The sequence below is a fragment of the Malus domestica genome, chromosome 10 (assembly GCF_042453785.1).
Source record: "Malus domestica chromosome 10, GDT2T_hap1".
NCBI lineage: Eukaryota > Viridiplantae > Streptophyta > Magnoliopsida > Rosales > Rosaceae > Malus > Malus domestica.
In genome coordinates this window covers 29,915,241-29,941,757 of record NC_091670.1, presented here as the reverse complement: position 1 = coordinate 29,941,757, position 26,517 = coordinate 29,915,241, and the positions used below count along the sequence as shown (strand labels likewise).

The following is a 26,517-nucleotide window of genomic DNA, read 5'->3' as shown; positions in this document are numbered from 1 at the left end:
CTTGCCCGAAGCTCAGCATCAAGCCCAAAGACAAATTGGCGCCTTCTCATTAATGCATAGGCCATGTGCCTATGATTTAAAAGTCAAGTGATGGGGACTAACTCACAATCAGCCAAAAAGCACTTTTCAGAGGCAATACAAGTAAAAAACTGATGACTCACTACCCTCCAAGCGCTTTCAGGCAAGAGTAAAGCTATTGCAGTCGGGCTAATATGCCTATAAAAAGAGAAAGAGGCCCCAGAAACAAGGACAATCAACCAATCAAACAAACAAACATACAAACTCTGCTTTCAAGCCATATTTGCATCTAAAAGCTATAATCAACCCAGATCTCAATCCTTTTCAGGATCATTCCCTACAAAACCCATCTTTTGTCTAGGTTAGAAACTCTGCTATCACCCCTAGTGGTGTAATATCATTTCCCTTGTGTAAACTTGCTTACCATTCATCTCTTTTTAGCATATAAACCCTGTAAACTCGAAATAGAAGTGATTGCAAGAAGTTCAACCTTGCCCGACAAGGTGAAATCTTGCTTAAAGCTCTTTGTTTGTTTTATAAGTTAATATATCTATTGCTTAATGTCTTTTCCAGTATGTATTCAAGTCATTTCCATTTGTTTTCCCATTATAAAAGTTCCATTTGCAACCAGATCTAATTAGTTTAATGGACATGCTATCATTAAAATCAATCAAGAGCCAAGTAAATGACTTAAGGGGATCTAGACTCCCTCCATTCGAACACACAAGATTATGAAATGAAAGTCCTTGCTCGCAAGGCAAGAAAAAGAACTTAATGTGGACTTAACTCATCCACGACAATCCTTTGATAATAAGAAGTCCGAGTAGCTTGGGGCGCAAGTAATCGACTAAATACAATCTTGTTCTACATCTGTTATACTGAGATAGCAATGGCACGCCTAACACTTGGTTAGTTTTGATTGCGAGCCTCAAGGCCTACACCTAAGGCCCGACAAAGACACCTTTCAAAACTAACTATATCCTCTTCTTGCAGCACATCAGCAAGCAAAAGCCCGACTACACATCCAAAGTGCCAATCCCTTGGGGAGCTGTGCTGAGAGCCGATGAGCCCTCTCCGAAGAAATCTTCACCCGAACAGAGCCAAAATTTACAATGCTATGAACTTGCTACCATTTTGCACATGTTATATTGTTCTTTGATCTACTGCGTTAGCAATTCTACATCATTATATATCATTTTGCCTCCCTCTGATGCTACGGTCACAATAGTACAATATTATTTGATCTTCGATATCAACTTTGGTGCTATTAGGGATGGGCACAGTCCGATTCGGCTCTATTCCACTCTCAAATCGAAACTGGAATTGAAAAATATTAACGGTTCTATTCGGTGCGGTTCTGCTTAAAAGTATTCTTAAAATCTTACAGTTTGGTTCATACTTTCTAGTTTGGTTCATACTGGTTTATGGTTTTAACCAAAATTATATATATTTTTTCAATTCTATTTTCAATGCCAAACACATACTTCAACCATAAATTCAAGCAAATTTGAATTCCCACTACTAGATCTACAAGATTTGTAACCGGAAGATAGAAAGTGTACATATAAATATAAATCAAAAGATAGAAAACCTCGGGTCAAGACCAAAGTGTACATCCTAAACTAAAACTAAAGTGTACATAATGTATAATATACTGGAAAAGAATGATGAAAAATAGAATACCGTCAACTCCGTGCATCATGCTGACGCTCCTGCTACCACGGTTATTCATAGTTCCTCTTGGTCTTCTTTGGATTGACCTCTTCTTCAATGCACCTATTGTTACTATGATTTTCACACTCGTAAGGGTTATCGCGTTGGTCATCCTCTTCATGGCCAACCGCGAAGGCATCTTCATTGTTCACCTTCCTCCACCGGTTTCGCTCACAACCCCTCTGCTAACTCACGGCCTAACATCAGCCAGCATGCTCACACTAGTTCTTTTCCATATGCACATAATGCGCAGGGCTCTCCCAGCCTTCAGGATTTATGTCGCTATGTGGAATCTGTTTGATGCTCAATACAGTTACATTCTAGCTGTCATAGATGAACCAACTGCTCCATTCTCTTCTGCTCAAGCCCATGTCATTTCCACCGATGATTTTGTTGTTAACGATTGATTCGTTTCATGGTCAATAGATCATTAACAGCGGAGCCACGAACCATATCACCTCTTCTCCTTCTTGTTTAATGAATACATCTACCTCTAGTTTGCCGCCTGTGTCTTTGCTGAGTGGAGCTAAGGCTTCAATCAAGATGACAGGTACTTTTCATTTCAATTACTCCATTGATTTGAAAAATGGTTTTATGTGTTCTTAATTTTAAAGTTAATCTTTGAACGGTTGGTAAGCTTACAGATGGGCTCTACTATTCTGTGACCATTTTTTTTAGGAAAACTGATGAAAAAGGTTTGAAAACTTTGAGTTTTAACGATAAGGACAAAATAAAGGGTAAAGTGAATAGTACCAGGATTGACTTTTTAATGTAAAAATATGGTTTTTCGTTAAAGTGAACAGTACCGAGAACTTTTCGTTAAAGTTCTATTTTATTTTTCTTCTTAGTGTGTTTTGCAGGACTTAGTTTCGAAGGCGATGATTGGTGTGAGAAAGCGACGTGGTGACTTTTACTACCTTGTGACCCTTGCATCTTCCATCCGAACCAGTCGACCTCTCTGCAACATCATCACCATTTCATCCTCTCTTTGGCACCACCATCTAAAACACCCTTCTTCTGCCTGCCTGCAAGTCTTAGCTCCTAGTTTTCTTAATTGTTCTTTGGATTCTAGTCATGTTTGTGATATTTGTCCATTGGCGAAACAAACTCAACAACCTTTCAATTTAAGTTCTACCTCAAGAACTTTCCCTTTTCTATTTGGGGTCCAAATCTTAACCCTTCTCTTATCGGAGCTCATTACTTTTTAACTACTGTAGAGAAACGTTTTAAAGAGTAAGAGTGTTTAGGGAATTTTGGGATTTTTGCCAAAGTGTTGGAATGACTTTTTGGTGAGAATAGGTGCCTATTTATAGGATTAAGCTTACCCATTTTTCCCCTTGGTGTGGCCGGCCTTGATGGTTTTTGTGGTTATGATTTTGGCTTAATTAGCCAATTTATTGGCTAATTAAGTATGAAAGAAGTAAATGAGAGGTTATAAAATTATTTATTTGTATAAATGGGGTAGTAAAATGAGGAAAAGTAAAAAAGACTAAGAAGAATGTGAGGTTGCCGGCCACTACCTATTTTTAGGGTGAATGGGATATATTTTGTGATTAATTGGGTAATTTAATTGATGTTTAATGGATTAATTGGGTAATTAATCCATTAATTAACCAATTAACATTATTTTGTAGGTTACCTTGCAAAACGGGATTTGATGAGATGGACTTTGAATTGGTTGCCTCTTTTGGAGCATTTTTTATTTTGTTGAAAGATGATTCTCCGCTACTCGCGCGTAGAAATCCCAATGTGCCTCATGGGTATTCTTGTCCTTTTTTATTCAAAGATCCACGTGTCGCCTTATGATTATTTTTGGCTCCACAATGTTGTTGAGCGCAAACATAGGCACCTTCTCAAAACTACTCAAGCCCTTTGTTTTCAATCTCATCTTCTTCTCAAATTTGGGGTGAATGTGTTCCCACCGCTGCATATAGCATCGATCGCCTACGTGCTCGCCTTCTCTATGTCTCCTCCTTCTAGTCTTCGGTGACAAGGATGAACCTTATGTGTCACCTCAACAAATCACGTTATGGTCTCAAGCAAGCTTCTCGACAATGGTTTGCCAAATTTTATGATGCCGTTCTTTTTGTTGGATTTAAACAATTCAAAGTTGACTATTCTTACAATCTTATCTTGTTTTGATTTTATTTATTATCCTTCATCCAAAAGTAACATTTTCGTTTTTCCTTCAAGGCCTTGCTCATTTATATATGGATATATTGTGATTACAGGCAATGGCATGGCTGCTATTGATTCCTTAAAATCTTTTCTCTGTAACCGTTTTCAAATTAAGGATCTAGGTTATTTGAAGTGTTTTCTGAGTATTGAGGTCTCTTTATTCAAAAGTGGCAGGATCTAGGTGATTTGAAGTGTTTTCTGAGTATTGTCAAGGTTATGGTTTTCTAGGAGCACGGCATGTTGCTTCCTATGGAAGATACAAAACTATGCGATAAAGGGGAACTTCTCAATATCCAGAAACGTATCGGCTTCTAGTAGGAAGGTTAGTTTATCTCACAACAATCCATCCATATATTATCTACCCTTTACATGTTCTAAGCCGTTTCATGCATGAGCAACGGATCCCTCGTATGGATGTCGCACTTCGTGTTGTTTGTTACTTAAAGTCCACTCCAGGTCAAGACTTATTATTTCGTTCTGACAATCAAATGCAGTTAACAACTTATTGTGATTCTAATAGGCAGGTTGTCCTATTACTCGTTGCTCAATTACTGGCTACTATGTGTTTTGAGTGAAATTCCTTGATTACATGACGAATAAAAAGACCTTAAACTCTCTCTCTCTCTCTCTCTCTCTCTCTCTCTCTCTCTCTCTCTCTCTCTTATGGTGAAGCAGAATATAGGGTTGTGGTTGGTGCTTGTTGTGAGGTAATTTAGTTACATTTTCTATTGGAGGATTTGTGCATTCCTTTTTAATTGATTCATCTCCTTCATTTTATGATAATCAAGCGGCATTGTTTAGTGGCCATCCTGTTTTCCATGAGCGAACTTACCATATTGAGATTGAATGTCATTTTATACGTGATAGGGTTGATGGCACGATAGCTACTAGACATGTTCGTACAACATAGCTACTAGCAGACTTGTTTATGAAGCCACTCGGAAATAAGAAGTTTTCAACTATGCTACACAAGTTGCATCCATTCTCCAACTTGAAAGGAAGTGTTAAACAAATATGATAAATTAGTTAGAATTAAATTATAATTGCAATTGTACTCCTGACTTGTAGAAGAAATTCTTGGTGTACAAAGAATGTAATTGTATATATTGAATTCAGGTATCAATGAAAGGATTACTCTAGCCAAATATAATTTTCTGCACAAATCTCTGGCAGAATCTTTTTCTTAGACGGAATTATCATTAGACGGCTGAACATATAATAAGTAGTGGATGCACTTTACTACTTTTAAGATCATAATTCAGTGCATTTGCCTTTCTCAAGCCAGAAGCCAACCCAGGTGGAATAAACATAAATCAAGGAGCAAAATCCATGGCATCACTGATATAAATTCCTAATATTACCAAACATAAGTCAGGTCTGGCACTTTCCAGGAACCACAAGCGATATCAAGTGCCGACTGGCTAGGGTTGGTTAAAAGGGCAAAATTAACGAACGATAAGGATGAATGGATGAAAGCATCATAACAATATTGGCAGTGTTGGGCGTGACAGTGTTGGGTTCACCACTTTTCATTATGTTCCCCACTAAATCCTCTGCGCGTGGGCACTCAACACACTGAAAGAAATTAGACTTTCAAAGAAGAAATGGCAACTCCAATTTGGAGAAATGGAATTTTTAAGGTGAAAGTGGGAAACTTTTTCACCGTGTAGGGTTTTGATTCAAGGTGAAGAATGATGATAAGAAAGATTTAGGAAGGAGGCTCTACTTTAAACCATAGCCCTCAACAATGACTTCTATGCATGGATACCAAATTTGTTTAAGAAGTCTATAGCACAAGGATGAAAAATATCTTAGTGGGGAAGGTGAGGATCATATGAAATGAATGTGGCACTCACAACTATCACATAATCCATCTGCACAACTATCGCATAATCCATCTGCTTTATTGCAGTCTTCCCTTGATTTTCTTTTTGTACTAGTAACCATTTCATAATTACAAGGATTTCAGGTACAGTGGTTAAGATCTTTATCTCCACACCTAAAGTCTTAGCCTTGGTTTTTCTTCCCTTAATATCCCACTAGCCTTCATGCGCGCGTAGTGGTTAAGATATGTATTTATCTCCACACCTAAAGTCTTAGCCTTGATTTTTCTTCTCTTAATATCCCACTAGCATTCATGCACGCGCTCACGAGCGTGCAGAATACATTTTTTGAATTACAGCGTGCTACACGCAATTTACACGTTTTAAATATATTTATATATGTAAATTAACAAAAGAAAAGTCAAATATTTGAAGTAAATGAATAATTTTAGATCATGCTAGAAGAAATCCCTCATAAACCAATTAAAGCAGCTGAATTTATATAATAAAATTGGTTTCTATAGAATTTACATTAAGAATAGAAAAAAATAATATTTAATAAACAATTGATTGAATCACATTATTGCTAGCCCATTGTGAAACAAAGTTCATCCCCCTCTCTCTTAGTGTAGATAACATCGTTTATTTTATAATAAAAAAAACAATCATTTGACAATTAATTTAATCAAAGAACTTTTTTATAAAGAAAATAATATGTAATAAACAACTTATTGAATCATATTATTACTAGCACATTATGAGGCTAAGCCTACCCCTTTTTCCATAGTGTAGATAATATCGTTTGTTAAAAAATCATCAGACAACTTATTTAATTACATTATTGTATGCATGTGAAAGACATTTATTATAAGCTGCATTACAAGCCTCTTCAGATGTTTTGAACACAATATTCATAATTTTTCTTATTTTTTATTATATTTTTCTTTTCCCTTCACTTGGGCACCATCAACTTTCACTCATCCTTCCATTTTTAAGATGTTTTGAACACAATATTCATAATTTTTTTTTATTTTTTTATTATATTTTTCTTTTCTCTTCACGTGAGCACCATCAACTTTCACTCATCCTTCTATTTTTTTATCCTTTTCTCTCTTCCCACTTATATTTATATTATATTTTAAGATGATCAAATTACCAAATTACCCCTATATTATTTGATATATTATATTGGACTGTTTTTGGATTTTTTTTGTTGAGGGGTAATTTTTTTCTAATATTTTTGTGGAAGCCAAAAGTCAAACTTCAAACACGGTAAATCATTGTCCTAGTAAATCAAAATTAACATCAAATTAACATCCATAATTTCAAAATTAGCAGCCTAATTATTACCAATCCAACGACCAAAAGAATCGAGTCAAAATCCCAACGGTTGCGATTGATTTAGTCAACTGGGGTGTGGCTGGTTGGGCTATCGTACTGTTTCGAAATCTAATCCAACTTCCCCATAAATATCTTACTGCTGCCCATAGTCAATCCTAGTGACTACCCGAACACTGACTCGTAAGCACCCCAGTCTCGCTCCGGGCAACTCCAAACTCCAAAGCTCTCTCTCTCCTCCCTCTTCTCTTTCCCTCTCTACACTTGGAAATACATAAATGTGAAACCTTTCATTCGGCGAGCAATGGAGGCCACCACCTTCTGCCTTCAGGTGAAGGTGGTTCAAAGATATTGCTAAATGAAGTGCTCCCATTGACTCCATTGATAAGAGAGAAACAGAGAGGAGGAGAGAGAGAGAGAGAGAGAGAGATGGGTTAGGGGTTGAGTTGCAGAGAGAGTGACGAACATGGGCTGTTCCGAGCCATACAATTTGGGGAGCTGGACACCGTGGAAGCTGTGTTAGAGAGAGACCCAACTCTCCTCCGCCACTCCACCGTCTACGACCACCACTCTGCTCTTCATATCGTTGCCACTAACGGCCAGATCGAGATGGATTCTACGTTTGCTTCATTGGGATTTCATCAGATCAGTGATTGTTCCCAGTTTTTCTGGATTTTGGGCAAATGGGTTTTTCTGGGTTTTTTATTCTTGGTGGGAAATAACTTTTATTTTTCGGAAATCTTTACGCGGTTTGAATGTTTGATTAATGACAGAGAAAACTGGAGAGAAAATTGAAGAGATAGGTAGAAAGATTGTCAGGAGAGGATCAACTTTCTCTCTTGGGCCGAGACCAAATTCCGACGGCATTGGCCCGAATCAGCAAAACTTCGCCAAAAAACCGTCACTATTCTAGGCTCCAATCTTCGAACACATTTGATTTTGAGGTGTGGGTATCACATCAAATGGAAGAGAGTTATGATAAGAATCTATAGGCTTCTTCGTTACCGTATGAAAAAGTTACGATGAAATGAAGTTTTTGGAGTGGAAGAATGTAAGAGGAGGATAAGAACAGCAGTGCAGCTGCTCATCTGCACGCAGGAAAGAAAGTGACTTGTTTGGTATTTTTTATGATAAAATAACAATTATTTAAAAAATACTGTTTATATGATGAAAATGTCCCTGGATTATTTGATGTATTATTTTGAACTTCTTCTGAATTTTTTTGTTTTGAGGGCATTTGTGTCCAAAATATTGTGTCGAAGTGAGTGACACCAAAACTGGCCTCCAGCTTTATATATAAAAGATATTCCCATGTATTTTTAAAAAATACAATTAACAACTCTTCTAGTATAATATACAATGTTATCAATTTATCGTCCAACAACATGATTTTCAATAACTGATATTTAGAACACTAAAATTGTAAACCATTAGCTAATGTAAAAAGTTACATAACTAGAAAATGTGAGAGGGTAGAAAAAATACAGAATTTATATTTATAGTTAGAGCAATTTTCCATCACAAAAAGAGTTAAGTGGAGGCAGCTGACACCAATAGACATGATGCCTCTGCCCATGGCCCCTGCCTCCAATTATTTTTCTAAAGTTAATGCTAAGAATATTAAATTTGTAGACAAAATTTATAAACTAAATAATGTGTCATCAGTAGAAATACGCACATTTCTCAACACTTAAGTAAAAATTCAATCATCAACTTCTATGTCATTTAATTTTTAATATTTTATTTACAAATTTAGTGTTTCTAATATTATTGCTAATTAAGATTTTGCAATGCTTTTTGGATATCCTCTTCTTAAGCATAGTTATTGTGGAGACAAGATGTTTGACAAATGCCTGAAAGCGGTTCAGACACAATAGGTTAAATGATAAGGAGGCAGATTATCAGCCCTTTCACTTTCCGTGCCCTCTCATGTCTTTCTACTTATATGGTTATGGTTAAGTTACGTCAATATTTTATATTACTATTCCTTTTTGTCTTATTATTTCTATAAAAAAAATATAAAATGTTAACGTGACTTAATCGTGACCACACAAAACAGGAGAGCACGAGAAATGAGAGGGCAGAGAATCTGCCTCCAAATGATAATTCGTCAAATTGTCATTCAAACTTTCCACTTGTCAATTAATAACTTAATATGTGAAGGAAAATTTTATAAATCTGTTATTGTATATGACCACATCAAGTACCAAATAGTGTCCAAAGTTGGGAGTACGATCATCATAATCACAACTTTTTTAGTCATCATGGTCACATCTTACCAGCAAGGTCAAAATTAGGTTTAGATGCTACTGATTGCGATGCAGGATGGAACCTTACCACTGCGTGATCCTTTTTGAGTTTTTGAGTCCCTAGACATCCCAAACAATTTGCAATCACAAATTTATCTTTCTATAAGAAAAAGGAGAACAAAAATAAAGATTATGTTCAAGTAACTTAAATGAATCGCTAAAATATAGTATTCTTTTAAAAAAAAAAGACCTTTCAATTTTCATTTCAAAAGACTATGTAACTCGATCATCAAAAGATTCAAAACTAGTGGTTCATGAACCAAAAAAGGTAAAAGCAAAAGAAGTATTCTCATTCCTTGAAGCTGCTTATCACTTTGCAATTTGCACACTTTGCGTAATGAATAGGTCCATTATGTCGATGTATGCATTTCTTATTGGCTTATAATTATTAGTTTGTAAATTAAGTTTCAAAATTGAGGGCTCCAATACTCATACATGCATATATATATTGTTTGTTTAAAAAAAAAAAATTTACGTTTGTGTTAGACAGATATTAAATCTATAAGAAAAAAGAGAGATACGTGGAAAACAGATTACGAAAAAAATATGTATAGAGAAAACAGACTTTGTAGGCTGATTGTTAGACTTTAATTCTATTCTATTTTATTGTTATACTCTTTGGTTTAATGAAAGGGCAAATAAGTTCATTGACTCTCTCATGTTATGAGATAAGTTGATAACAGTTTTACGCACGCTTTAAGTTGGCAGATTTGCTCCAAACTTTACATGCTTCTTGAAATATTATCTTCTTTTTTTTTTTAAGATTTATTTGATTTCATGTTTTCGTCCGCAAATAAACACTGAGCCCATATGATAATCAATTGTCATCTTTATATGAGCAATTTAATATGGGCTTTGACTTTAGTTACAGCCTCATATCCTATTATATATAGTGTTATACTATATAAAAGATTAGCCTAATCCTGACTCATCTTTGTGTATTAATTTTGGGATGTACTATCCACACATCCCGTTTTACTTCTTACACACCCCATGATAATTTCTGTTCATTGATCTTCTTCAATTCATCCGATCCGACGACCGATAATTAAAAAGGTGTGTGAGAATTAAAATGGGATATGTGAATATCACACCCCTTAATTTTTTTGACGAAAACCTCCTCTATTATTGCCCTCTAAAGTTTATGACTGTTTATTTAATGTGTACTCTCCACTCCTATCATGTAGTGCATGTGAAAGCATGTATGTTTGGTTGCGTGATTAGTTGACCGTTAGGGTCTATTTATTCCTTCTTTTTTTATCTTTTTTTTTTTTTGAGAATTAGTGGACAAATACAAGATTTGAAAGTGAAGAACAAAAACCCACGGATTAGGGTTGATGCAAATACAAAGAGATGAAATGAAACAAAGACACGGTGCCAGGTTGGAGTTCAGTCCTCGTAAGGGGGGTTTTTTTTTTAGCGTGTGCAGCATGGTGCTAGGATTAGGGTTTCAGAGTGTGACGGCAGCAAAAGCGTAACGTGTGACGGCACTGTCGTGTGGATTTCTTATGATCTGTGGGCAATACTTTGGGATTTTGGGTTAGTAATGGAGCGGTCAAGCATGCAGACTATGGAAGGCCTTACATTGAAGTTTGGTATGGGTTTATCCTTATCTGAGAAGGAAAAGGGCGGGGTTAAGATTGGCAAGAAGGAAGTTGAGAGCGTTTTGCTGGGTTTCCAATATAGTGTGGTTGCACAAGTGTTTACAAGGAAGGAGGTTAATGACAATGGTTTCATTGACCAGTTTACTAATCTATGGAGAGGAAGGGAAAAGGTGTCAATTAGGGCGTTGGGTGGGGCGCGGTTCATGGCTACATTTGTTGGTCCACAGGACATGTGCCGTGTATTAGAGGCAGAGAAGCCATGGCTGTTTCGAAAGGATCTGGTGCTGGCTGTCGATGGGGCTCGTCATAATCAAAGGGCAGAACCTTTACACTTGGTATCTATGTGGGTGCAACTGCATAACGTTCCTCCTTTCAGTATGACGGAGGCGGTTGCTTTGACTATTGGATGATTGGTTGGTAAGGTGCTAAGGGTGGATAAGGATGATGGGAGAGATTGTATTGGACGATTTTTGCGGGTCAAGATTTCCTTCGATGTCCGTGAACCACTCATGAGGGGTGCTAATGTAGAATTCCCTGACGATGAGAGTATATGGGTGGACTTCCGCTATTTGGGTTTGCCTAACTATTGCCTTATCTGTGGTAAGATGGGGAATGTTACGTGGCGGTGTGGGGATGGCAATATTGGTGGTGAAGGGGTTTTGGATGACGCTTTGGAAACTTTATATGCATTTAAAGGATTAGATGCGGAGTTTGACTTGAGGGGGAATGCTTTTGTGAAGCGTGGTGATCTGCAAAGAGGACAGAATGGGAGGACGAATGCGTCTTCTTCGTCAAACTGGCGAAGACATAAGGGCTCTGCAGAAAGTGAGGAACAAGAGAGGCAACAAAGGACAAGAGAGCAAGCTTTCGATGCAGGTCTTATTGGTCCGAGAGGTGTCATTGCTGATGGTGCTGGGATGGTAGTGTTAAATAATCCGCCAGATGAGGATGTCGAGTTTGGGGCCAATAGTGAGGTGGTGCAACCAGGCCATGATTTTGATCTTAATATTCCTATTATGGTTAGCCAGGGAGGTAATCATGACGAAGGTCCTATAAGGGTTGTGATGGATGGCGAGATGGCAGGTGATTTATTGTCTCAAGATTTAAACCCTTTCAACCTTCTTCCAATAATTAAAGTTGTGTTCCGTGGTAAGGTTAAACGGGGTCATGAGGGTGATAATGAATGGCTGGAACCATTTGACCTGTCCTACCGTGTGACAAAACATCATAAGTCTGAGCTGGACCAAGCGGAGACTACCTACGAGGAGTTTCCGCGATCGCAATGAAAATTATATGCTGGAACTGTCAGGGTATTGGGGGGGACCTGACAGTTGACGATCAGTTGGAGCAAAATGGGCTCCACTCCCCCGAGGTGGTGGTGTTATTGGAGACAAAAAATCATAGTAGAAGGTACCGTTATTTAAAGCGAAGGCTTGGAATGGCATGTATGCATGCAATCGAGCCTAGGAGAATTGCAGGAGGAATGTGTGTATTTTGGAAAGATGCGAAGGATATGGTATTGGTTAAGTATGGTGACTTCTTTGTATAAGTGTTAGTTGAGGATGGGATAAGGCAATGTCGGTGAAGGCTTGTTGTTGTGTATGCAAGCACTGATGACCGTAAAAGAGCGCACCATTTGGATGTGTTAATGAACCAAATCAATGGGTATTTGGAACCATGTATCGTGATGGGAGACTAATGATTTATTGTGTGAGTCGGAGAAAGAGGGAGGCAATATTCGAACAGCTGCTAGTATGAGAAACTTCAGGAATTTTGTTACACAAACGCGGTTGTTGGACTTGGGTTTCGAAGAGTACCTGTATACCTGGAGGAATAGGCGTACTGAGGGGTTCATTCAAGAACGGATTGATCATGCTTTTGCTACAAGTGAATGGATGCAAAGTTATCAACAGGCGGTTGTAAAGCATAGGGTACTTGAAGGATCGGATCATGCAATGCTTGTGTTGTTCATTGAGGTGGACCAACCCAAGAGGAAGAAGAGATTTATGTATGACCCTCGATGGAATCAGGAGGATCAATGTGCTGAGGTGGTCTAAACATGTTGGGGCAGTGGCAAGGGGATGTAACGGGCCATAATTTGGTGGCTAAATTACACCAAGTGCGACATGGTTTGGTGGGGTGGCGGAAGAAAACGGGTCGTAATGAGCAAAAAGAAATTTGTCGATTGAAGGAGATCATTCGAGATGAGTATCAGAAGACGGTGTTTGATGGAAAACGAATTTGACAATTAAAGGTTGAGCTTACACAGGCGGTAAGAATGGAAGAGCTCTATTGGAGGACAAAATCAAGAGTGCAATGGTTACATGAGGGTGATAAAAATAAAAAATGTTTCCATGCACAAACATTAAAGCGAAAACGGAGGAATGTTATTCGTGGGCTGGAGGGGGAAGATAGCACGTGGTGTACTGATGTGCAGCGGCTAAGTGAGATTGTTGTGGGGTATTTCAGGTCTTATTTACTACGGATCAACCTGCAAATGTACTGAAGATAATGCCTTGTGTGCCTTGTAAGATTGGTCCTATGGAAAATAGGGGTTTGATAGAGCGAGTTACGGATAAGAAAATTGAACAAGCTATTTACCAAATGCATCTAACGAAGTTATCGGGGCCTGATGGATTTAATGCTGGGTTCTTTCATCATCACTGGGAAATTGTGGGATGAGTGGTCATGGGTATGGTTAAATCATTCTTTCAATCGGGACGGATGTTGAAAAAGGTGAATCATACTAATATTGTGTTGATTCCAAAAGTGGATAATCCTAGAAAAATGTCCCAATTTAGACCGATTTCTCTTTGTAACGTGGTGTATAAGATTATCTCGAAGGTGTTAATAAATCGGCAAAAGCAGATCCTTCCCAAGTTGATTAGCCCGAATCAATCGGCATTTGTGGCGGGAAGGCAAATTTCTGATAATATTTTGGTGGTTCATGAGCTTTTACACTCCATGCAACAAGGCAATGACAAGGGTATGAATTTTATGGCCTTTAAATTGGATATGGCTAAGACCTATGATACAGTCGAATGGCCATTTCTGAACGCGATGTTGTATAAGTTGGGCTTTGAGGATTTTTTTGTAAGTGGGTGATGGAGTGTGTGCAAACAGTGTCCTATAGTATTGTACTTAATGGGGAGGCTACGGGTTATGTTACACCGACTAGAGGATTGCGACAAGGTGACCCCTTGTCTCCATTTTTGTTCCTTATTTGTGCTGAGGGCTTTTCGTCTTTAATTCATAAGGAGGAACGGGTTGATCGTATAAGGGTATCATTGTCAATCACTTTGCTGAGCCTATCTCGCATATATTTTTTGCGGATGATTTGGTGTTATTTTGTTGGGCTACAGAGACTGAGGCTCAAAATGTTAGGGGGTTGTTGCACCTATATGCTGAAGGTTCAAGTTAGTTTGTTAACCTGGAGAAGAGCTCTGTGTACTTCAGTGCGGGTTGCTCTCAAACCCTGAAGGATCAGCTATCATTGGAGTTGGGTATTCGACAATAAGAAGGATTTGGGAGGTATTTAGGTATCCAAGCGGACTTTGGGGCTTCGAAAAAAAAAGTGTTCGAGGAGGTGCGGAATAGATTGGATGAGAGGATTAATGGGTGGACGGAGCAGTTTATGTCAGTAGCTGGGAATGAGATATTAATTAAAAGTGTAGCTTCTACTTTACCTATTTATACAATGTCATGCTTTCAACTCTCGATACAGTTGGCAAAGGAAGTTGAGCAAGTTATTGCTAGGTTTTGGTGGCGGGATTAGAAGAAAAAAAAAGGGGTTCATTGGATGGCCTGGAGAAAGGTTGTGAAGAAAAAGTCAGATGAAGGTCTCAGCTTTAAAGAAATAATTGCTTTTAATTTAGCCATGCTTGCTAAAGTTGGGTGGCAAGTGATATGTAATCCGGAGTCTATGTTGACTAAGGTCTTGCAGGCTAAATATTTTCCATCTTCATCATTTCTTGAAGCTCCGGTGGGTCGAGGAACATCGTGGGGATGGAAGGGATTATTACAGGGGAGGAAAATATTGAAGGTGGGTAGTCGATGGAGGGTGGGGGATGGTACACATGTTCGTATTCTAGCCGACCCTTGGTTGCCTACACCACGAACTTTCAAGCCGTTATCCAGGCATATTGACATGCCTAGCAGGGTGTCTGATCTTATAACTGTTGATGTGAGATGGGATAGGCCTCTAGTTGAATGGTGTTTTCCTTCGAAGGAAGCTAGTATTATTCTTTGTATGCCTCTTAGTCAACATGGGTGTCTTGATCGCCTTATATGGCATTATACTCGTAATGGGCTATACTCTGTTAAATTTGGGTATTTAGTTGCTCAACAAATGGAGACAAATGGAGAACTTGGGTGCAAGGGTGGATGGCAATCTAGTACGGAAGACGAAAATGATTCAACATAGGCAAATTTGTGGCGGTTGGGCGTTCCCCCCAAGCTTTGTCATTTTATTTGGAGGGGATGTAGAAATATCCTTGTCGTACGTAATAATTTAAGAAGACGGGGGATTCAGATAGACATCGGATGTCCATTATGTAATGAAAAGGTGGAAACACAGGTACATTTATTTTTTCGATGTCCGTTTGCGAGGGTATTTTGGTTTGGTTCCCCGCTTCAGTTAGATGTTATAACAATGGAGGGTGGAGATTTTTTGGAGTATTGGAAAAGCTTGTGTAACAAATTTGGAGACCTCCAGGATGCGGGACATTTTATTAGGTGGGTTAGTTGTGGTTTGTGGAGGATTTGGAAGTGTAGAAATAGTGTTGTGTTTGAGGGGATCTTAATACCCCCGTGTGCTGCTTTGGAGCTTCTTAGTCAGCAGGTGCGGGAGATTGCTGATAGTGGTGGGAAGACAGTACAGCAGCCTAGGGCTAAGCAGTGACCTGCCAGGGAGGTTCAGGTTTGTTGGTTGAAACCACCTTTTCGTACTATGAAGGTAAATTGTGATGGGGCTTGGTGTAACCAGACAAGTGTGGGAGGTTGTGGGTGGGTTGTTAGGGACTTTGCGGGGATATTCCAAGCTGGTGGTGGTATGGGAAATTTATTATGTGGATCTAGTTTGATGGCGGAAGCGGAAGCAGTGATAATGGCTATGTTGGCTTGTGTGGAGTTGGGTGTTGAGATCGTTCAGGTAGAGACGGACTCGAAGGTTTTGGTGGATATGATTAAGGGGGATTTACTTACGGACGCGGCTTTGGAAGGTATTCTTTGGGATATTAAAGCTTTACGCTAACAAATGTGGTTAGTAGAGTTTCTATTTACTCCTCGTGCCTGTAATAGGGTCGCACATCAAGTGGCTTCTTATGTCATGCGTGTGGGGAGTTCACATATTTGGGTTGGGTTTGAACCGGAGTGGCTGTTTAACACTCTGGCGTCTGATGTAAACATTTCAATTCAACTTTAATATTATTTATTTTTTGAGGAAAAAAAAAGGGTTGATGCAAATACATAGATTTAACAGAAAAGATGATGACAGGAGATTATTTATTTGAAACATATTTTTTTATACTATATAATGTGGTGTTTAACAGTTTTTTTTATAAATCATCATACAATTAATAAATCTAACCATTAACAACCGATAAGGATGAACTAGCCGGTTGGCTTTTAAGACCAGCTCCAGAGGAGTTCAAATCTTATGCACCTGAAGGCTAAAACCTTTCAAATCTTATGCACCTAAGGGCTAAAACTCGTTGTGGCCTTTCTGTGACCTATGTACATGAGTGACACTTGTCTTTTTAACTTAATTTATCCTTAGATTTTAATTTTTTAATTGAAAATATAAGTTGAAGAGTTAATATTATTAAGTGAACCTTAAATAAATAGCCAAATGTCAATAAATGAGATAGATAACATAAAGGACACAAAAAACTTTAAGTCCAGAAGATTTCGTCTCCAATTAGAGTGGTCTCTTGGGGTTGGCAGGTGTTTTTCAGTTTTTTCTTTTGGGTTAACCTACCTACCTCACTAATTAGTAAAATGCGAATTGCCAAACTGATCACAACCCTAGAGGTCTTCAATCACGTAGATCGAGCATGTATCACAATGAGAGTGACGCACACATTAGTGCTCACGTCAACTCAAAAAGCATTATGAATTCACCATGTTCTTCCTGCACACAGTTTCTAAGTCAGCAAACTCTTAAGCAAACATTAACTTACCTAAATTGATTAGAGCAATATGCTGCTAAATTTTTTACTTTTTAGCTAAAATAGTTCCTAAAATTAGCATAATTACTCTTTATTTTGGTTTCTAACAATGAAAATCTATAGAAATAGTTCATGAGTTTGTTCACCGTAAATCATTTTGGTCATTTTGTGAGAAATCTGTCAATATCCTATTAAGTGTATTGGAAATTTGAGTTTGAGTGGAAATTTATTTGTCCTACATTGGCCATTCCCAAAAACTTTTATCACTTTATAAGGCTTTGTCCTTTATAGAAAGTAATTGGAATAATAGGCCTTTGAGAATAAAATTGGGCTCACCATTGGGGTTGGGCTTTGAGGTGCACTAATTAATTAGTAATTAATATATAATTATATATATATATATATTAAATATAATTAATTATCAAAAGATGGGCCTTGGGCCTCTTGGACTCTGAAAATTAAATTCTTTAATTAATTATTTTTAATTAATTTCGAATTTAATTAAATTAATTTTTATGAAAAGACTCATCCTTTCAGATGAAGTCTGAGAGTTCAGAAAGAACGCAGAACAAAGCACCCCTTCTGAGAAGATGCTTTCCAATAGATGCATCTCTTCTCCATACCTGTTGCGAACAGGCTTAATCCCTCTATATATACATCCGTCTGCATGACATTTAGAATACAGAAAAACAAAAATCTCCTTCTATAATCCATAGCATTCTTATTGAGAGTACCACAAGGAAATTCGCCAGAAGTTAAGTTTTTTGGTGCTGAAATTCTAACTTAGATCGTTGAATCCTAATGAAGCAGACGTCCGTAGAACTACAAGCACTGAGTAGGGACGAAATTCTGTTTCAAGGACATTGCGGTACGCAAGCCTCGATCTTCAAGTTGTCTGTTTTATATTTTTGTTTATTGATACTCTGTTAATTTTTTATATTTGCATTTATTGTTTAACAAAAATACCCTTAAAAAGTGGTCACGTGGCCGTTCACAAAACAATTTAACGAGGATACCGACAAATTTTTCATGGAAGAATCAAAATAATTTACGATAGACAAACTCAAGAATCACTTTTATCAATTTTCATTGTCAATAATGATCAAAATGAAGAGTTATATTAATCTCAATAATTTAGCTAAAAAAACCCTAAATCCTTTGACCCTTGAACCTTCAAAAGCAAAAATTACTACCTAGGATCAAACGTGTTTCCACAGCTATGTGCTCGGAATTCCGATAAAATAGTCACTCACTCGCTATCGAAGGGAGAAAAATAATCACAAAAGAAGGCCAACCTCTTTTTAATTTATTTGGAGCAAAAGAATACTGGACGAATCAACGGTTAAACGCACACATATAATATAACTTTGGAGTCAGGTAATCGAGTGAGGAATTATTAATGGTTCAAACCAACAAAAAACAGGAAAAGAAAAAAGAATACTAGGAGTGTGAGTTGTTTATGCTCTCTAACCGTTCCTACACTCTGGTACAAAGGGTGTTGTGCGCTTCCGCGAAGAAGTGTTAGAGTAGAAGAGGAAAAGTGTTGAATCACACATTGGTGGGAAAAGATATTTTGCATAGATTTATAAGTAAGTTGTGCTATTCTTTTTATTGTCACTTGGTTTTATGGTGGAACCTCAACTTTGTTCATTGTATCAAAGCATGTTGTCCTACGTGTGAAACCAAATGATCACATATGTTCCACGTACACTGTTTGTATTGTCCACATGATAGGCTTGAAAATTGTCACACGTGAGCAATATGGGGAGTAGCCCATTCCTCCCATCAATATAAGATTCATTCTTCATAAAAAGTTGGTCCCAAATACTAGGTTAGTTTAGAGATCTAAAACTCATTGGATTGTACAAACTTTACAATTGGAACCTTTCATCCTTTCTATTATCATTTCTAAAAAAATTTATTTGATTGGAAACTGTTTATGCTATGTTATCCTCGTGATCGTCGTATAAAAAAATAATGTCAGATCATCATGTAATGAAGAATGACTTATGTCATGACCTAAGCCAAATATTGTCCAACTCAAATTAAGAGTTTCCTTTACATCAAATTCGTGATTAGTAAAATTGTTAGTAATATATATATATATATATATATAGACACACACAGGATTATTGAGAGGGTGGTGCTATACAATACCTATTTTTACTTCTGACACGCTCCTTTCAAATTTGGTAGTCGGATCGAATGAATAGAAAAAAAAAATTCAATGAACAAATTAAATTAACAAGGATGTGTATGAAGTAAAAAATGATTAGTGATTTAAAACTATCCTATAGATATGGGTTCATATACAAAGGAAGAAGTTTGGGGTTTATATAGTTCCTTGAGCGGCCCTATAAGAAACGAAAAGAAAAAAAAAATTGTTCCATCATGCATGATGGTGCGATCATGAGAGCATTATGTTTGCGGATGAGCGTTGAAGTCAATGCAGTAAAGCCGGCTAACCCTAACAAGGACCATCAGGATATTGGAGACTTGGGAAGTCAATGGACAACATCAAATCAAATGAATCGCATTGATCGCAAAAATAATAGTGGACAGCCACAATAAGGGACTCAAAAGTCTAAAGGCAATTTTCAAAGCATGACATATTACACAATGGGCAACCAAGAAGTTGTGGTTTGCAAAAATGATTCACTCTATTTTCCATGTTATATAAACAAGCAACAATTTAGGCAGCTCATAACTTTTCAACAACTATGGTTATGGTAGAGAAAATAATGAACCATATTCATTAAAAAATAAAATAACAATTCACTTCTTAATTTAGATAATATCGTTTGTTCAAAAAAAATTCTGTTTAAAATTTAATCTAGTGCATCTAAGAAGACAAATTGAGTCTCATTCTCATTGATTTTGATAATTTAACAGAATAGATTGGATCCTTAAATTATTAAACTCCAAAATGATTCGACCGAATAACAGATTTACTTCTTAGAATTCAATCTATTACAAAGTACAAAAACAAAGTACCAAAAATAAAAGAACACCTAAGTAAAATATTGATTATATATGGTTTGTTTATTCCAATCAGTTTTCAACAATCTACGGAACGAAAAACAAAAGAAAACTATACTTGAGGATTTCCATGAACACAAATATCTTCTTGTTAATATCTAGGATGAGGACTATGATTGACGATTGGAGATGTTGAAATTTGCCGTTTTCTATCCAACAAGGGAGAAGTTGAAATTTGGACTGAAATATTGGAAAGAGACAATGCTAGTGGTTTTTATAAGAAACGTAGAGCTCTTATTTTCTCTAATCTAGAAGTTGAATATCTTTAGAAAATACAAAGATTTCACAATAATTGGAACCAATATTTGACTCCTAGCATGTGATCAGAAACTTCCCCTCTCACTAATTCATTTGTATTTTTATTTTCATTTTTATTTTTATTTATTACAAATAGTTTTACCATTTTATTTTTGTACACTGATACATTTTCATTAATCAACAAGAGAATAAATTGGTATCTAACTCTCTATTCATGATATTCAAATCAAACACCTTTCACTTACAAATGAATGAATACTACCAAACTGTGAATTGAAAATCGAAAAAAAATATGAATTGTGATATAGCAAATGAAAATAATAACATTAACCATCATGGCAATTTACCACTAGCAAAATGTCTCTGACCTTTATAATATTTATCTCTGTTATTTTCAATCTCAAAAACATTCTATGCCAGATTATATGGACCTAAATAAAACAAATACTATGAATATTTTTTATTTTTGGTGGAATAGATACTATAATATTAAAAGTGGAATAAGTATTAAAAAGAAAGCTTTCCAGTCTATTCCCTCTTACGGCGGGACTCATGAAAATGACATGGTGTTCAAAAGTCTTCGACAACTGATTCATTCCATGCGCGTTGAGTCGTCGATTGTTTTATTATAATCCACGGAATGTGATTCGTTGTTGGATATATACAATAAGGAACAATTTTCTGAGCAATTCGCATGCAATTGAGATATGTTATGATACCTACATGTAAGAGTGTAAATCAATTTGAAAACAACTTGTACTTGTACACATATAGAGATTTGTGTTCTGCTCGTGAAAGAGATAAGTCAAATTTATGTTTGACTCGATAAAAAACAAGTCAAGCTTATACATTGATATGTTCTGCTAGAGAGAATTCAAACTAGATTATGTTCAAGAAGTTAATTGGCTTGCAATGGAAGATCATGTTTGAAATTGTAAATTGCAAATTTTTGTTATAAAAACAGATCAATTTTTTGTAGTAAATAGCTTGAAACAATTTGTGTTCGGTATCAAGCTTGAAAATTTTAAGCTGGCTCAAGCTCGATTTGTATTAGAAGCAAACCAAGCTTGACACCAACTTAAAAATAGTTAAACAATCCAAACTTTAGTTTAGTAATATTTATTCTAACTCAACTAGTTTACAGCTCCGCATAAGATACAACACAACCAAAACATTTCCTTGGCTTAGGTCCATATGCTACATAATCAAACAAAAGGACTCACTACAATTAATTACCCTACAAGAACCAATATAAATGAAAAATCCGAACACGACCCATTGTTTTTATAAGACAAAATGCATCAACGGTTAAAAATCATAAATATAATTTATTTACATTAATGGCTAGATATCATTTGGCGAATGATCCTAGCATTTCAATTCGCAAGTATTACTATGAGAAAAAAAAACGAATAAACAAAACAATCGGTCCTTGTGAAACCAAATGACAAGTGCCAAATCAATAGTCGTAAGCAAGACGTAGAAGGTGAGACTTTAGACAGGATGCGACGGTTGACTTAAAAAATAAAACTGGACTAAGGAGAATCTGGAAATGAAGATGCTATTCACACATCTATTTTTATTTCTATATTTTTTGTTAATTTCTTTTATTTGATCTTGTTTAATTCATTAAATTCGACGATAAAAAATTCAAAAAAAATGTGTGAGAGGTAGAAATGAATGTATGAATAACACCATCCATATGCCGTAGAAGTTCATACCGTACTCTTCGTGTGAACGCATTGGCTGCTGCCGTTGCCTATAAATATTCACATCCTTCCTTTTCCTTTTGTCACCACCAGATTTCTTCATCTCTCTCTACCTTTCTGTCTCTCTCCCTCAACAAACAAAAATCCCAACAGGTTAGTCTGCAAATTAAATTAAGTAATTTAGCTAATTAGAGATTAAACTTCTTTGTTTGTGCTTAATATTTTCTTCCATTGTTGTTGCTCTTGTAATTAGCCCATTAATCTCTCCATGCATAATTCTCTATCACGCGTGCAAATTGCAAGCTCAGTGCAAAGTGTAAAGTACGGTCTTCTCTGTCATTGGGAATAAATACAATTTATAGCTTTTTTATACATATCATTCATGGGTTCTCTTCCCCTTTGTAATTTCCACGTGGGTTGTCCCACTTCTGATTTAAGAACCTTAGAAACGTGAGTTTGGTCAGTTAGTTAATCAGGACGGTTTGCCCGCCCCTTGTGTTTGAGTTCAAAATCCCCTCTCAAAATTACAACACAGACTTGCCCGGTACCAGATCAGAGTTTAGTTTTTCTGATTTTCACTCTAAAAACTCCCCCTTTCATTGTATTTTTCTTTCTTTTTTGGGGTCTTAGCAGAGATGTAGGAAAGAGAGAATTTTTAGAAACCCATTGTGCATCAGATGCAACTAAGTTAGAAAAATAAGTTAACAGTAGTATTAAATCTGAGTTTTGGATTTACCATTATCTTCTTCTGAATTCAGACTATCAAAGATTTGTAACCGTCCAAACTAATTAATCAAATTCATAATCTACATCTGTAAATAGCTGTAAATATTAGTTTAAGCCAATTAAATTACTATTTTGATAATTTTAATCCCAAGAAATCTGGTTCAACATCCCTGGAAAAATAGCGGCCACTCTGTTTGAAGGGTAATGTAAAGTGCTTAAGGTTTACAGGTCAACGAGTCAGTGTCTTTGGAGAGCAAAGATTCAAAAACTTAATTTAATTCTGTGGTTCGATATTGTTAGGGAGACAAAGGTTGAAAATTTTAATATAATTTATGCGTTTGAATTATTTTTAGAGATAAAAAATTGGTATCTGTTTGTCTGCTTGTGTGGGGTAGTTCCTCAAAGATTTGTGTTTGACAACTCTTACGTCGATTTAAATTAGTATGGCATCGTGTGAAACAAAATATCACGGACCCCGTGTTTTTAGTTTCCAGAAGATCATTCCACTTTTCGTGCTCAAATAAAAAGGTGCACTTTTTGTTTTGGGTGGCGAATAAAATTTCTTTAGTGTATTATTTTTTTGTTAATGTTCGCTAGCCGCCTGACGCGTGATCAATTATTGACATAAATTAACAACAATAAAAATATCTGAAGGTCAAAAATCATAAAGTGAAGTGGTTGAATATATTTTCAACATATGACCAAAACGAACGGGTCTTGTAGTCTTACTTGTCACCTGTCAGAGTTGAGAGTCCAATTTTCAAACTCCCTTGTTGAACAATTGTTAGATTTTCCTTTGTATTTTCCCCCTTTGTTGAAGATTTTGACAGAATAATTATCACTCATAAGAAATCTGTGTTAATCATGATTTAGATGTATTTGCGATTTGAGGTTTGTGAGAGTTTAAATACTAATTATGGTTATTAGTAAAACTTTTTGCCGTCTTCAAACTAGATGTAGCGAAAGCCAAACGAATATAAATTGTTATGTTATTCTCTTCAAATTATTGTTCGAATATTTTACGCTATACTTGCCGTTTCCGCAGAAGTATTTTTTTCATGTTCTCACTCTTATTCAAGTTGTGCAGATAAAAAAGCGGGTGAGAAAGAAAGAGAAGAGAAGGAGAATTTGTAAAAGCTAGCTTAGCCATGGCTAGAGAGCAATTACAGGTGCTTAATGCGCTTGATGTAGCAAAAACACAATGGTACCATTTCACTGCAATTATCATTGCTGGAATGGGATTCTTCACAGATGCATATGATCTCTTCTGCATATCTTTGGTGACCAAGTTGCTCGGCCGCATATACTACCACGTTGAAGGCGCAGCGAAGCCTGGGATATTGCCTCCGAATGTGTCAGCTGCCGTAAATGGTGTGGCGTTTTGTGGAACCCTGGCAGGCCAGCTCTTCTTTGGCTGGCTTGGTGACAAGATGGGAAGGAAGAAAGTTTATGGAATGACTCTTATGCTTATGGTCATATGTTCTGTTGCTTCAGGTCTCTCATTTGGGCATACCCCAAAATCCGTTATGTCAACGCTTTGTTTCTTCCGGTTCTGGCTAGGGTTTGGTATTGGCGGTGACTACCCTCTCTCTGCCACAATCATGTCTGAGTATGCTAACAAGAAGACTCGAGGCGCTTTCATTGCTGCTGTCTTTGCCATGCAGGGGTTTGGAATTTTAGCTGGTGGAATATTTGCTATCATCTCTGCGGCCTCGTTTAAAGCGTTGTTTGATGCTCCAACATATGAGGTCAATGCACTTGCCTCAACCGTTCCACAAGCGGACTATCTGTGGAGGATTATTGTGATGGTAGGAGCAATTCCAGCTGCAATAACTTACTACTGGCGCATGAAGATGCCTGAAACTGCCCGTTACACCGCCCTGGTTGCAAAAAATGCGCAACAGGCTGCATCCGACATGTCAAAGGTTCTGCAGGTTGAAATTGAAGCAGAACCACAGAAGGCTGAGCCAAGTGCTAATACATTTGCTTTGTTCTCCAAGGAGTTTATGCGCCGCCATGGACTTCACTTGCTTGGAACAACAAGCACTTGGTTCTTGCTTGACATTGCATTCTACAGCCAAAATCTGTTCCAAAAGGATATTTTCAGTGCGATCGGATGGATTCCTCCTGCAAAGACTATGAATGCTATTGAAGAAGTTTACAGAATCGCAAGGGCGCAAACTCTTATTGCATTGTGCAGTACTGTCCCGGGCTACTGGTTTACGGTAGCTCTCATTGACAGGATTGGAAGATTTGCAATTCAGTTGATGGGATTCTTCTTCATGACAGTGTTCATGTTTGCACTGGCTATTCCCTATGATCACTGGACTCACAAGGACAACCGAATTGGGTTCGTGGCGATCTACTCATTGACCTTCTTTTTTGCAAACTTTGGTCCTAATGCAACAACATTTGTTGTGCCGGCTGAGATCTTCCCAGCTAGGTTCCGGTCTACTTGTCATGGAATCTCAGCTGCATCCGGGAAGCTTGGCGCCATAGTTGGTGCATTCGGTTTCTTGTATTTGGCTCAGAACCAAGATAAGGCCAAGGCAGATGCAGGGTACCCTGCAGGCATCGGGATTAAAAACTCGCTCATTGCGTTGGGTGTGGTCAACTTCTTGGGGATATTGTTCACTTTCTTGGTGCCTGAATCAAATGGGAGGTCGTTGGAGGAGATGTCGGGTGAGAACGAAGAAGAAAGCGAAAGCGTGGCAGTGGAGTTGGAGCACTCAGGCTATAACAACAGGACAGTTCCAGTTGTGTAGGTTGGATCTGTAAGCAGTGTGCAGGAAATAATGTTGTAATGTAAGCCTGTTGTTAATTTTGGGGAGAGGGAAAAAGCCTAATTTTCGATTTCCTACTTTGTTGTATTCACTTGAGTTTATGTCCTGGCTTTTACAATGCCAGACGGGATACGTTTTTCATGTATAACAACATGTTGTACGTATCAATATCAACAGGCAAGACCATCGAGTAATCTTGTCCTTCAGTCATCATATTCTTCTTCTGTCTATTTTTCTTATATGGTATCGGCTATCGAGAGCTTAAACGGCTAATGCCCTAAACTCGACCCAATGGCAAACACCCAATCTTCTTCCCTCTCTTCATCTGCTTCTGCTATTTCTGAAACCCCTGCATGCCTAGCCTCTTCAACCATGGTAGCCATCTCCTCAAGGCTCCCTACCTCGTTCAATATTTCTCACCTCTTCACTACCCCAATGGACCGATCCAATTTAAAGACGTAAATTTGAACTGCATAAATGGAGGGGAATATACCACTGAAACTCTCTTCATCTGCTTCTGTTTTCGGTTTTGGCTACTTTCTATTTACTACTAGAAACTCTCTGACATTTGGAATATACCGCTGAAAGATGTCTTAAGTTCGTTGAACAAAAGGGTCCACAGAGAAACAACAGCTAGCTAAAATGGAGGGGAAGAATGTACCACTGTAATATTCCGGTTGCTCGGCGAAACGCCCTTCCCTTATAACTTCTCATGGCCGGCTTGCCCCACACCATTACCTATTACCTACCACCCCCCCCCCCCTCCTAGATCTCTCGCGGAGTCGGAGTCTCTCTCTCTCGCTTTATAGGTAGAGAGAGTAGATCCAGGTTAGAAAAAACGCTACAGCTCTA

At 37.3% G+C, this 26,517-nt stretch overlaps 2 protein-coding genes and 1 long non-coding RNA gene across 4 annotated transcripts; all 3 read left to right on the top strand.

Moving 5' to 3' along the window:
- Positions 1-3,642: 3,642 nt before the first annotated feature.
- Positions 3,643-5,020, top strand: LOC139189053 (uncharacterized). The gene is made up of 3 exons (XR_011572534.1): positions 3,643-3,788; positions 4,078-4,231; positions 4,777-5,020. It is a non-coding gene; the product is annotated as an uncharacterized lncRNA (long non-coding RNA).
- Positions 5,021-15,634: 10,614 nt separating this feature from the next.
- LOC139188668 (uncharacterized) lies at positions 15,635-16,234 on the top strand. Its single transcript, XM_070806328.1, has 2 exons — positions 15,635-15,856; positions 15,938-16,234. Exons 1-2 carry the CDS (start codon positions 15,635-15,637, stop codon positions 16,232-16,234), a joined length of 519 nt encoding a protein of 172 aa, XP_070662429.1.
- Positions 16,235-22,182: 5,948 nt separating this feature from the next.
- LOC103412247 (inorganic phosphate transporter 1-4) lies at positions 22,183-25,875 on the top strand. 2 transcript variants are annotated; one of them, XM_008350840.4, is made up of 2 exons: positions 22,183-22,309; positions 23,970-25,875. In XM_008350840.4, exon 2 carries the CDS (start codon positions 24,031-24,033, stop codon positions 25,645-25,647), a length of 1,617 nt encoding a protein of 538 aa, XP_008349062.3. In that variant the 5' UTR covers positions 22,183-22,309; positions 23,970-24,030; the 3' UTR covers positions 25,648-25,875. The 2 variants fall into 2 exon arrangements, with proteins under 2 accessions (XP_008349062.3, XP_070663193.1); XM_070807092.1 differs by having other exon boundaries at positions 22,190-22,309; positions 23,962-25,875.
- Positions 25,876-26,517: the final 642 nt, after the last annotated feature.

Coding starts and splice junctions, on each gene's coding strand:
- LOC139188668 (XM_070806328.1), top strand. CDS start 15,635: ATGGAGGGTGGAGATTTTTTGGAGTATTGGAAAAGCTTGTGTAACAAA. Junction 15,857..15,937: donor CTGATAGTGGTGGGAAGACA/GTACAGCAGCCT, acceptor CGTACTATGAAG/GTAAATTGTGATGGGGCTTG.
- LOC103412247 (XM_008350840.4), top strand. CDS start 24,031: ATGGCTAGAGAGCAATTACAGGTGCTTAATGCGCTTGATGTAGCAAAA.